The sequence below is a fragment of the Aedes albopictus genome, chromosome 2, assembly GCF_035046485.1.
Source record: "Aedes albopictus strain Foshan chromosome 2, AalbF5, whole genome shotgun sequence".
NCBI lineage: Eukaryota > Metazoa > Arthropoda > Insecta > Diptera > Culicidae > Aedes > Aedes albopictus.
In genome coordinates this window covers 329,350,206-329,364,018 of record NC_085137.1, presented here as the reverse complement: position 1 = coordinate 329,364,018, position 13,813 = coordinate 329,350,206, and the positions used below count along the sequence as shown (strand labels likewise).

The window sequence follows — 13,813 nt, the reverse complement described above, 5'->3', positions numbered from 1 at the left end:
AATTATTATAAACTTTTTACTTACTTTTGATTTGATTCCACTCAAGTTTAGCAAACATAGTTTGTCCATATATTGCACCAGAGTCCGGATTCTTTAAAATTTCGTTTGGCATCAGCTTGAAAAACGTTGGAAGTAATACCTGAAAAAGGCAATTTTGATATAATGCTGTTAGAAGCAATTTTTGAGTTTTGTATAATAGCGCACCTGTTCGTAATGGTTCCTAGTAATCCAGGAAGCATAAATTGATCGCAGTTCGGATGGTGATTTGGCACAGATTTCCAAAATGCAATCCCACAGCAGCAGACACGCCGTAGTCCGCTCTCTTCCTAGTTGCTCAACTGCTGGGACATCATCGGTTTCGCTTATCTTGTAATTGAACTCCGCTACAAAGTCCGACAGCGCTGGCTGGAATTCGTCCACTTTAGTCTTGAAGCGCTGCAGCAGGTGCCAACTGTCGTCCACTTCTTCGGAAGTCTTTTGCTGCTGTTCGGCCGTTTCGTGACGGCGCTGCAATTGCTCCAGATCCCGCTGAATGAGACCGGGTGATAGTTTTCGAAGAATTGCAGCCGATGAAATGCGCACCCGAACGTTCCAATGACTGACATTGTCCAGCGCGAACGTTATCAGATCGTTGAGAGTGATTTTTGAGTCCACCTTGTTTGCCTGATCGAAGCCAGATAAAGGTAAGTATTGCGAAAATTATTGAAATTAATTATATATGTGTCGTGTTAGTTTTCCTTGAATAGATAGTTTAATGAATCAATTGAAATAGTTGATCATATTTTCCGAAACTGTTAAAAAAAATAGCAAATTGTTGTTGAAGAAACCAACTTTTACCTTAAGGACGTAGCCGAAGTCTATAGAATCAATATGGGGGCTGATAGCATCTAAAAGGTATTCGTCAGACTTTCTTGTTCGATCTGAAAATTTGTAATGTACCATTAAACAAATGAATGTATAGAGTATTTGCGAAACAACAAATACAACATACCAACATCCTTAACGATATTAATAAACGTTTTTAGCAGAACCAGATTTACGTCTTTGGCAAACACGTTATCCCATTCTTCAATAACGTTCGTCAAAAGCTCGGTAGAACTTCTGATCTTCTCTTCTTCAAAGAACTTTGTCACGGCACTGAACAACCGGAAGATAGCAGCGATGAAGATAGAAATCTGAAACAGGACAAACCATTTGAAATTTTGCGTTCCATGTAGGTATTTCCGAGCATAACAAACATTATTCGTCCGGAAGTTTTGATGGTTTTTAGAAACGGTCAGAATCCACGAGCTAAGGGCAATCCTTACAAAGTCCCACTTGCCAATGTCGAGCTCGGATGCAAAGTTTTGCATCACAGCTGCTAGCACATTTGCCAGTTCGGTGTCCAGGTAGATTTTTCCAGCATCGACTTGTGAAAGATCACTGGAAAAGTTTGATAATATAATCAATTCCTAATATAAAAATGATGTCACATCGATCTGTGCAACTTACCAATTGTACAGTAAACATTTAGCAGCATTGTGTTTGCTAATGATCTCGTGTAGAACAATCAAAGTGTTTCCGATGATCTGCCTGTCGCCAACTTCGTTGTAATTCGAAGCGAAATGATTTTCGATGAGACTGCGGGTAGCGGCCAGCTTCACCAGGATGTCAAAATAGTTTTCAAACAGATTCGGCCGGATTGGTAAGCATTTAGGAGCCATTTTTCTTGATAGAACCTTATAAAATGAAAGCAAATCAGTAGTTGACAAAATGTTTGAAGGTGAAATCAAATGTAGGGGAAAAGCGGGTAACACCGTCAGGGTGGGTAAGCCCGTCACCCCAATGATTTTACCAGAAAACAGTGATTTAGTAGCGTTTTGGCCACACGCCTCATTTGTTTTTACCATTTTTACTCTTTCGAGACAAATGATACCAAAATTGACCTGTCAAACACGAAGAAAATATACAAAACAAACGCACGCGTCATTGTACCAACGGCGGATGTAATATTTCGTCGGTAGAATTTAGCTTCTGAAATACAAAAGAAGTGCAACAAATAACTTTCATCAATCATGTATTCTCATCTGTACTATTCTTTAGTGTCAAGATTCATTGAATGGTCAGTTTCAACAATTATTCAGAAATTACGGTGTAATTTAAGAAAAGCGGCCTTTCCGGGTAAGCCCGTCACTCATCGGCGGGGGTAACACCGTCATGCTCTTTGGATGACCGGATGTTTGTTGAACTGGCTAGGCATTTCTATTAGATGCCACGCAACTACAAACTGATGATCAACCAGGGAAATTTCTATAGGGGTCGCCCATAAATGACGTAGCATTTTATGGGGGGGATGAGTTGGAGTCTCAAATTATGCTACTAGCTATGTATTACGTATTGGAAAGTAGACTACGAGGGGTGAAAAGGGGTGTCAAAAATCGCCAAAAAAATGCTACGTCATTTATGGACGACCCCATATGGGTTTCTTCTAGAATTCTTGCGGGGTTTTTTTTTTCTAAGGTTTCTTTCAGTATTTCCTACGATTTGTCCAACTAAATCTACTAGGATTTCTCCAGGAGTTCCTGCTTGGACTCTTCCTGTTCCTTTCTGGACCTTCTAAGGGAATAATTTGTGGATTTTTTTTTCAGCGATTGCAAATTCACTAGCGCCGCCTAGGGGCAGAATTCTGAACCACGTGTCCCGTTTTATGTAAGTCTATGTCATACTGATCAACTTTGCCGAAGACACCATTGGATTCTGAGATATGGGGTTTGTAAAATTTACATGCCCACTAGCGCCGCCCAGTGGAGGAATTTAGAACTTTGTAACTCATCATCTGTAAGTTATTAGCGTATCCAATATTTTTTCCGAAGACACTATTTCTAATTATCAGGGTCTTGAGCTCAAGGTTGCGACCATTCATTTGCAAAGATTTACATTCATTTGCTCTTATCTCAGTTCAGAAGCATGCTATCGAAAAACAATGAATTTAACCTTGTAATTTTATCTGAAAGTTTGCCGAATAACGTTGGCGTCGCAAACGTATACCAAAGTCGTGAGCGAGCTGTGAAGACAACTCTCCTCGCGATGAATGTAAATTACATTCACGCTGTGGAAAGTTGCCTTCACAGCTCGCTCACGACTTTGGTATGCGTGTGCGACCCCTACTCTATTCGGCAAACTTTCAGATAAAACTACAAGGGTAAATTCACCCATACATTGTTTTTCGATAGCATGCTTCGGAACTGAGATAATAGCAAATGAATGTAAATCTTTGAAAATGAATGGTCGCAACCTTGCTTGAGCTGTCGCACACCGTAACGTTTGCTTGACAACCTAATGGTTCCTGTAGTGCAATTAACCATCAAACTGTTGGTGGCGCCTCTAGCGGCCAAGTTACCAACTAATCATATGAACCTTAGTTCTAAATGGTAGATCTTTTTTTTTTTTTTTTTTTTTATGGGTTTTCAGTTGGAGCTGCGTGACAGCTTATTTGTCAAGGCTGAACCCGTTATTCACATTTCATCTCTACAAAGACCAATGCTTAGACGGAATAGGCTATGTTGCCCAATTTAACACTAGTTTTTTACATTGTGTCTATGTAGTTTTAATCAAATTTTTGCATTTTCTCTCCTATCATGTCAGCCCTCAGTCATGTCAAGTCTTTGAAGTTATTTTGAAAAAAAAAAAAATGTTTACCTACGGAATCTGAAGCACCATGAACGGTCATATCCAAAAGCAAATTAATTCTTGGAAATAACATAAAGTACAACATGCTGTCTATGTCGACAACTATACTAATGTTACCACCAAGAAACATTATGTTAAATGTTTAATCGAATCTATGACGGTCAAATACCAAATGAAGACAACAACCCTTGCTGCGATAACACCTATGTTGGTAGCCACCTACAGCACTGGCGCTATCCCCAATGATAGACTATAGAAAATGATTTTTAATATGTCATGGGCTTCCCATGATACGACATACAAAACCTAGCTATCTATTCTAATATACAGTCAAATCATTCAGCTGTCCTATCGGTTCTACATCACCATGTCATTCTCTTCCACGTGCCCTAGAAATGTCTACCTAGTTATTATACAAGGAAACGTTGTTTAGCTGGTGACAAATAATAAATATTTGTCCAAAATGTCATATACAAGGCATTAACACCAATAATGCAATTTAAGTATTGAGTATTGATCACACGTTGGCTTTGTAAAGATGTCTTCTACTTTGTAATCATAAATAACGTTGTCCAGCTAGTAAAATTAATCAATTTTCGTCATGTCAAGCTGCGTTGGTAAAATGCGTCCAAGTATCGATCACACGTCAGCTTTGCAACCCAGCACCATTGTATGCTACACCCTCCTTCCCAATCTCAGTTGACCCTGACAATTCAAATAAATGTAAACATTATGAAATTTGCAACCAAGTATCACTGTAGGCACTCAAACATACTAGGAGCCACCCACAAAACGATCTCCTACAAAATTTGTAGTATTTAATACTAAGAATGGAAATGTTACTAAGTTTCAAGAACTGTGTGTGTGTGTGTGTGTGTTTTTGTGTGTGTGAAAAACTAACGGTATCAATTATTGCATATTTTTCAAATGAAACTAATAGTGTTTGTCTATATCAACCGAATAGTTTAGAAAAATAAATAGTCCCAAGTCTAAAAACATCTATATAGCTTTCATAACCCTTCCATATATGATGAAAAAGGAAATCAAATATACTTAGCTTTGATTAATTCGATGTCCTGGTGTCCGACTCAATACTCGGACGTGGGATTTGATGTACATGAAAAGATAGAAAAAATATTATTAGTGGTTTGGTGATACTTTCACTACGGCCATTCAGAATGGTTCAACGGATGCAGATGAGAAGATCATTCCTGCTGTCTTAACAGCGATCATCAAACTCAGTGGTAGATAAACTTGAAATACACGAACGCGAAAGAAAAACAACAAATGAACGAACGCGAATATTCTAAAAAAGAGAATGATCTTCCATCCGATCTTCAAGTGATCCTAACAAGCGACATATTTCGTTCAGGCACTTTTGAATGTCCGTATGGAACTTGTTCACACAAGAAATCTGCCTCGACCAAGTTGGCAGAACGCGCCCATACCCCTTTCTGAATCGAAGGGCAGGGAAATGGTAGATCTTTTCAAACTCTAAAACTTTGCCGAAGAAAGTATTGCGCTCTCTGTTAACACACCCGGGATAATTGGCCACACCCCCATAAGCCCAAATCCCATAAGCTTAGTCTCCTATTAGGCGAATTCCAATTGCGCCCCCCGACCAGTGATTTTACAAGAGTATCGATTGTAGAATGATTGGTAAACCATCACTGCACTTCAAAAATGTATTGAAAATATTTTAAAATTGAAATCTTCAAAAGTATTAATATAAAAATATATATGACGGACTTACCCCATAGGGGTGACGGTCTTACCCGCACTGAATTAAAAACATGAATATTTATTATGGTTGTGTTATGTGCATTGTTCGCCAGAATTAACATAATTTGACAATTCCAATGCACAAGTCTTATAGAAAACTAATGAATCAAATAATCTGCGTACTGAAAATATCAATTTTCGCCCTACATTTATTTTGAAAAATCCAAATGCTTAAGGTGACGGGGTTACCCCTTCCTCCCCTAAGGCAGAAATCACCAAAAGCTGAACATGTCCAGTTGATCTGTAGCGTAGGAGCTTTAAGATTTCGATGTAAAATAAGTTGAACAGGTTGATTAAAATGAACATCATATTGTTATAAAATAAAAAGGTTTCGTAAAAAACTCGAGCAGACGTAACAGTACAACATTTTATGTTCCAACCTTTTGATATAATCCCGCGCCATATCTTACCTGTAGAATGTTAATATAAGTGATTAAATCATCACTGTGTGCAACCGTTGAAGCATCTTCGTACAAAAGGACTGCTCCGCTTTCGCCGTCGGAGTACTGATTCGTTTCCAATAGGGATGCGACCGATTTGGCCCAAAGTAATCCGGAGTCGTTGGCCAAACGGAACAACCGTTGTTTGAGTGTCTCCACCGTATCGGATGGTACATTTTTCATCATCAACGCCAGACGTTCCTGCAGACTTATGATAAGCGTTTCAACCGTGCTGTCAAGCTGTGATAAAAATCCACGTTAGAAAATACACTACCATGAATCGCAAATCAGTCATATCTTGAAACAGATGAAGTATAATGGACATTGGTATCTTAGTGTTTGCCGGGAAAAAATAGAGTCCATTTTTGCGCAAAGCTCTGATTTTTTTTCCTGCTGAATTAAGCGTAATTGCATACTTACATCGTTGGTGCTGTACAAAAGCGTATCGCCGATCGCGACAGAGTATATCACAGATAGAACCTTTTCGTACATCAATTCCGACCAGCGGTGGATCAAATTTTCCTCATCGTCCATGTGAGCATCATCTTCATCATAATCGTTATCTAGCTCCCCGTCGTGATCCATTCGACTTTCGCTGTTACCAGTGTGCCTTCGCTTGGGATTGCAGCTCAACTTGAACACGACATTGACGCAAAACAATTCCCGTATCAACAAATAGCGCATGTTATTGGTGAATGCCTCCGTGGATAGGTCCGAGCGATATTCGCCCGTTTTGGCCATCAAACCCCCATTTAGCAACTCCACATATATTGCTAACTTTTCCAGCAGATCCTTCGATAGCGATTGTTCGTTGGACCCGCTCTTCAGCATACTGTCAAATATCACATCAATCTGCTTGCAACGCTCCGCTTCATCTCTTTTAGTCGATTCCGTCGAACACATCATCAACTTTGTACAAATTTCCGCCAACTTCTCAAATCGCTCTAAATGGAAGCTTTCCGTGTCAGTAAATATTTTCAATTCCTTGTTCACAATTCCAGCGCACTGTTCGATCAGTTCCTGATCGAGCGTCAAATCCTCGCTGGACAGAGCATCTTGCCATGCCGTCGTCACTTCCCACAGCGTGTCCTCGGACAAATAATCGCTGACGCTGTTTTCCGCGCTGAAATCGAACAGCATTGTGAACATTCGTCGCTGCAACTCCGCCTGTCGACCATCGCCACAAACCACCGGCATAATTTGCGCCAAAAAGCTGGCACACGTGTCTTTCAATTCGATTTCCCCGTCGTTCTTCAGCGGAGTGGCAATCGTTTCGACAATTTTGGCACAGGTGGCCGGATCGATCAGCACCTCGCCGCTGTCCGATATGAGGAAACACTTGTGCAGCAAAATCATGTTTTCCTTGGTGTCGCCTTGCGTCACTGCCCGGGCACAGCGGATCAGGTTCTGGCTCACCTCCGACTGGGTGAGAAATTCTGTTATGTTCCTATCCTGGCAGAGAGGGTGGCTCAGAGCGCGCAGTATCAACCACTGTTGAACGGTTTTGTTGGCAAGCTGTGGAATGTAAGTGAAGAGGGATAAAAGGTGAATAAACTTTTAAAACGATATCAACATTGATTCTGGGCAGCAAAGAAAAAGTGCATTACCACCTGCTCGATAATTGCAGTACGAATATCCAACAAAGGGCTGAGCGTAACCATTAGCAACGGCCATAATAAATAATTCTATAATTGCACCATTGCACCGTACTAATGTCGAATTCGTTTTTGAACCTGGGTTGGAACTGGATCGGCGGAAAATGTGTAAACAAACAACGTCAAACAAACTTTAGTACAAGCGAATCCGAAGTCGGGTTGGGGTTGAAACTGTGATCTGATCCAGTTCCAACCCAGGTTGGAACTGAATCAAAAACGAAAACGACATAACAAAGAGTTTATTCTAATCAACTCGGTGTGGTGCACAAGATAACAATCACATATGTAGATTATGCGGAACTTATGTGATTTTGCAATAGAAAAAAACTCAATATTTAACATATTACAGATTGTATTACAGATGTTGCAGATTGCAGATGTATTAGGGTAGGTAATCAAAAGTTGAACCAAATTGCGGCTTTCCGAAGTAGCGCAAATTTTGAGTGATTTTTTCTCCCACATGGAAATAATTTACTACGGCAAAATTTTATGTACGTGAAAGCCACGGGTATAAGCTTTCTGTTAAGTGGTAAAAAGTTTGTACTTGCACCGAATCTCATTGAAACATTCGAATATTCGTCAATAATGATTTTAATCATAATTTGAACCAATTTTAATCTTAATTTGAACTACTGACGGCAGCAGCTCGAGCATCTCCCACAGCAGCCAATTTCGTGCTGAACAATAGAAAAACACATGGATCTTCTATTTCCCATAACTATTTTTCATTAGGCAGTGGAATTTCAACTAAGAATGTTCTAAACTTTTCAGGAACTTGGAAACTAAATTTGGAATTTTTCATCCCCCAAGAGTAAACAAAACAACCACTAGCGCATTCTGCAGGACAATACTGGAAGCTCGCCCCCGTTTACTAGTTCAAATTTAGATTACAAATGGTTCAACTTAAGATAACATTCTCCAAGTAAGAATTACTTAAATTTGATAATTTTATGTCAAATAATGCGGAATATTATTCGGTTGGTCGATTCTACGATATATAAGATTTCATTTGGCGTGTTCACATATTGCGTGTGATACAATGCATGAGCTGTACGAGCGCACCGAAAATGTGCTTTCTGTGGGGGGAAATGGGTGATAAAACAGTGATTTTTCAATTGCCTGTTTTCCATGACAAAAACGCTTTTTTCAATGCTTTTAAAGGCCATGTTATCAGGTTACATTACGGAAAGCTGTTTGACATCTTTTTCAGGACAATATTTGCCTAAAAAGTACGTCGTTTTAATGAATTTCGAAATGGTTCAAATTAAGATTACAATTTAACTAGTTCAAAGTTTGATTTCTTACCCTACAACAAACCCAAAAGAATTATGTTTTACGTCAGTGCACCATAGAGGATGCAAATGGTCTAATCGCAAGCTGAAATACAACTCATCAAGATGAGCAGAACTAAGTTGACTACCAGGTTGCACCGGTTGATGGTTGGGATCTATAGGAAACCGATCAACTACCGGAAGAGTTAAAGGAAGGGGTAGACTGCCTAATTCACAAGAAAGGCGACTTCTGATCAATCATCATTTTGTACGCCGCCTAAAAAGTACTATCCAGTTCATCTTCCGTCGTCTTTCGCTTAAAACAAATGAGTTCGTGGAACGTTATCAAGCCAGCTTCATGAACGGCCGGTCGATAACGGACCAGATCTTCTTCTTCTGTATGGCTCTACCTCCGCACTGGGGCTTGGCCTACCTCGCTTCAACCTAGTGTTCTTTGAGCACTTTCACAGTTATTAATTGAAAGGCTTTCTTTGCCTGCCATTGCATGAATTGGTATATTGTGAGGCAAGTACAATGATACTCTATGCCCAGGCAGTCGAAAAAATTTTCCCGACTGGAACGGGACTCGAACCCGCCGTCTCCGGATTGGCGATCCATAGCCTTAACCACTAGGCTAACTGGAGACCCCAACCGGACCAGATCTTCACCGTATTGAAAATCCTCCAGAAATGCCGTGAATATCAGGTCTCATAATCGGGGGGGTAGTTGATCAGCGAGGTGAAGTTTATCACTATGGGATCCACGTCCTTCAACCGCTGAGTATGCAAAAAATATGTTTTAATGGAAGAACTTTTCATGTAAATCAATTGTGTGAATGTATTTGAAGAATTTGTGAAGGTTCTTATACCAATTGTGGCAGATCTATATACAGGGGGTGGCCAAAATGTTTGGGATAGGCAACTTTTTTTCACCCACAAAAAAATTCAACATGCTATAATTTTTCATAGAGTGCATCAAAAAAATCTCAAATTTTGACTGTTTATCAACCTGTTATATGTGCATCATTGGTACAAATTTGGGCTCGATTGAATAATTTTTCGCGAAGTTAGAACCGTTCGGGTAAAACACTATTTTTTAGACAACTCATTTTTGAGCTGTCATATCTCGGAAATCAGTGAACCGAATTGAATGAATTTTTTAACGTTTATCAACAATATATTGATACTTGATACAAAATTATAAAATGTAATATTTTCTTACGGCGAATTAAGTCATACCAGGTTGAAATTTTTAGCCGTATAGAGGAAAATAAGCCAAATTTACAATACCACACAAAAATTACAAAATGTGTTCTTCCTTTGAACTAAATAGGCTCTAATATATCTGATTAAAGATAACTTGAGAACAGAAGTGGAAAATCTTTAGACATCCACACTAAAATTTATTGACAATGACGTAAAAAAATCACGTTTTTTCGAGAAAAATCCAAAAAGTGTCAATCTATGATAACTTTTTTCAACGTTCAAAAAGTATCTATAGATATATATGTTTTAATAGTTTGTGAAGCATTTGTATATTGTTAGTGTACGTTCAAAATTTCATTCAATTCGGTTCTCTGGTTTCCGAGATATGACAGCTCAAAAATGAGTTGTCTAAAAAATTGTGTTTTACCCGTACGGTTCTAACTTTGCGAAAGATTAATCAATCGAGCCCAAATTTGTACCAATGATGCACATATAATAGGTTGACAAACAGTCAAAATTTGGGATGTTTTTGATGCACTCTATGAAAAGTTATAGCATGTTGAACTTTTTTTTTGAGAGAAAAAAAGTTGCCTATACCAAACAATTTGGCCATCCCCTGTATATAAAAATGAGTTTGAAGTCCCTTTGAGGCAACAAAATTCAAGAACGGATGAACCGATCAGCTTGACTCTTGCACGGTTCGGTTCGTATTCGTGTTGGCTGTGTTTATATGCACAAAAAGTTACGAAAATCAACTAGAAAAGTAAGAAAATTGATAAAGTACTGATTTTCGTGAGCTGGGAAGGAAATCAACACGATTGAAATGAAACCAATCATTCGGTACCAGCCCTGTGTGCCACGTAAACAAACGTTTTTTCGCGCTCCGTTTTTTCGAGTATTTTTTCCGTTCTAGTCGAAGTAATATCCGCGAATCGGCATCCTGAAGTCGCATAAGGTTCCCCCGGACCCTCCCGGGCACAATGCGGCCGTGAATACGCCGCACAGATTACTCCGGAGCCAAAGTTACTCCCGAAACAAGCGAGGCCTAGAGGTGGATCAAAACACCAATGAACACAATATGCATCCTCCGCGCGCGAAGAGCCCGTACATGAACGAACTATCCTCGGGGTCGTCGATTGTCGGTACCAAATCGTGGTCCTCTTCTCAAGAACTGGTCGGCCAACCTCCCAGTTGTAGCAGCGGTAGCAGCTCCCTGCAGCAAGAAGTAAACATTGCGGTAAGCACTGCATATGAAATACTGCCAAACGAAGAGTGTGATGACGATCACGAAGAAATGCCGATGCTAACTCCCGTCGTGACTGCAACAGCTCCACCACCTAAAGTGAAAAATGTTCGCCTTCCCCCTATTACGGTAGTGAACCTAACCACCAAACACCTGCGGGATGTGATGTCTAAAAATGATATTGCGCAAACCGAATATCATATGAAGGCGACCAAGGCGGGTGTTAAGCTGCTGTGTATGGGAGAGAAAAGCTTTCGTAGTGCAATGAGTGCACTGAAAACATCGAACATCCAGTTCCACACCTTCACCCCAGCTGCCGAAAAACCAGTGAAAATAGTTCTTTCGGGATTATCGGTTTATGACATCTCCGAGCTTGAGGTAGAGCTTGCTTCTGTTGGCGTCGTACCAACAGAGATTAAACTGTTTTCCAAGAAGGTTGTTGGCCTGGAGGAAAGTGCACTGTACCTACTGCACTTTATTAACCGTTATGTGGCCGGCAAACTTTTTGCTTTTTTCCACACCGTGTATTTTAAATGAGTGCTGGGTACCCAGGTACCCTGCCGGCCACATAAGGGTTAAGGGATCTGCGAAGCTCTCGGAATTGCAGAAAGTGAAGGCACTCTTCAGCACCATAGTGCAATGGCGCTACTTTGAACGGAAATCGACAGATGCTGTCCAGTGTCACCGTTGCCAACAATTCGGACATGGAATGCGGAACTGTAACCTTGTTCCTCTGTGTGTAAAGTGTGGCGAAAAACATTTTTCTGCCGTGTGTAAACTCCCCAAGAAGGCGGACCTGGAGCACAGTGATGGGAACGAAACTCGTGGATCCATCAAATGTGCAAATTGCAGTGGCCAGCATACTGCAAATTTTCGTGGGTGTCCCACCCGCAAAAACTATCTCGAGAGGTTGGCGAAAATGAGAGCTGAGCGGCGGAATCCAGCCCCTCCACCTCCACCCCCGCGCTCTTCGCAAGGCCGTCCAAGTGGCCCAACAAATTCGTACGCCGAAGTGCTGAAAACCCAAGGAACCAATAAGGATCTTTTCACGATGTCCGAATTTCTTGCTCTGGCGAGAGAAATGTTTGACCGGCTGGCGAAATGTCAAACAAAACAGCAGCAACTTTTAGCTCTTTTCGAGCTTACGACCAAGTATGTTTACGATGCCTAATCTAAACTACTTGCGTCTGGCTAACTGGAACGGTCGTTCCGTTCACGGTAAGAAAATGGAACTTTTCGACTTCTTGGAGAGACACAACGTGGACGTGGGAATCGTTTCCGAAACCTGGTTGCAGCAAAAGCATGCTTTTTTTCATCCGAGATTTTCGTGTATCCGTTTCGACCGCAATTCCAACGACGCAGAAAGAGGAGGAGGCGTGATGATTGTGATCCGTAAAGGCATTAGGTTTATCGAGCTCAACATTTCGACGAAGGTCATCGAAAGTGTGGGAATTTCGATCACAACGTCAAACGGAAATCTACTAGTGATTGCCGCCTACTTTCCGGGTGCGAGGAGACGTTCTGTTTGGACTCAATTCCGTCGAGACATCGCCGAGCTCACAAGACGAGCTGACCCATTCTTCATAGCCGGAGACCTGAATGCACGGCATCGCCACTGGAACTGTTCTAAGGCTAACAAAGCAGGCACGTTGCTGTATCAAGAGGCAGCTAGCCGCAATTTCTTCGTCCACTTCCCAGATTCCTTTACGTTCCTACCGTCAGGTCGTGGCCGCCCATCCACTTGCTGGACATGACCAAACCGGTCACGCTCAACGAACTGTCATCAGACCATCTCCCAGTAATGTTCGACGTCAGTCTCTCTGCCCCAATCGCAAACATAATACCAAAGGTCCGGTGCTATTCGCGGGCAGACTGGCCTCGCTTCCAACGTGTAGTAAATTCCAAATTAGACCTGTTGGATCCGGCTGTCACAACCTTGGTCACAACCCTCAACAACGAAGCTGAAATTGATGCTGCCATAGAACTCCTGACAACGATTGTAATGGAAGCTGAAGCTGTCTCGGTCCCCGAAGTTCGGAAACGAACCTATCAAGTTGCTGAAATCCCGGAGAGTACTCGAAGATTGATCGCGCTGCGGAATAAACGCCGCCGGCAATGGTACAGAAGAAGAGATCCAATCTACCGTGATATAGTACTATCGCTGAACCGCAGGATCCGAGAGGAATGCGACGAAGCAAATTTCAGCAGATTTAAGGAAACGCTTCGAACATTAAACGGCGATCGCGAAAAATTGTGGAAGATCACTAATGTCGAATTCGTTTTTGAACCTGGGTTGGAACTGGATCGGCGGAAAATGTGTAAACAAACAACGTCAAACAAAGTTTAGTACAAGCGAAACCGAAGTCGGGTTGGGGTTGAAACTGTGATCTGATCCAGTTCCAACCCAGGTTGGAACTGAATCAAAAACGAAAACGACATAAGGCGTTACGAAAATCGTCAAAGTGTAGCCCCCCGTTGCGTCACGATGACAAAATGATCGCTTCTCCTCTAGAAAAGGCTCAACTACTGGCAAGAAGCTTTGCTCGTG

The 13,813-nt window shown here is 41.2% G+C and overlaps 1 protein-coding gene across 1 annotated transcript in view; it reads right to left on the bottom strand.

Moving 5' to 3' along the window:
* The window catches only part of LOC109398005 (E3 ubiquitin-protein ligase listerin), a 33,640-nt gene that overhangs the window by 6,186 nt on the left and 13,641 nt on the right, over window positions 1–13,813 (bottom strand). The window contains exons 4-11 of the mRNA XM_062852504.1: window positions 6,312–7,406; window positions 5,862–6,131; window positions 1,492–1,718; window positions 1,239–1,422; window positions 992–1,175; window positions 838–920; window positions 205–663; window positions 25–139 (exon numbers count right to left, since the gene is read on the bottom strand). Coding sequence (XP_062708488.1) covers window positions 25–139; window positions 205–663; window positions 838–920; window positions 992–1,175; window positions 1,239–1,422; window positions 1,492–1,718; window positions 5,862–6,131; window positions 6,312–7,406 — 2,617 coding nt within the window. The remainder of the gene's footprint in view (window positions 1–24; window positions 140–204; window positions 664–837; window positions 921–991; window positions 1,176–1,238; window positions 1,423–1,491; window positions 1,719–5,861; window positions 6,132–6,311; window positions 7,407–13,813) is intronic.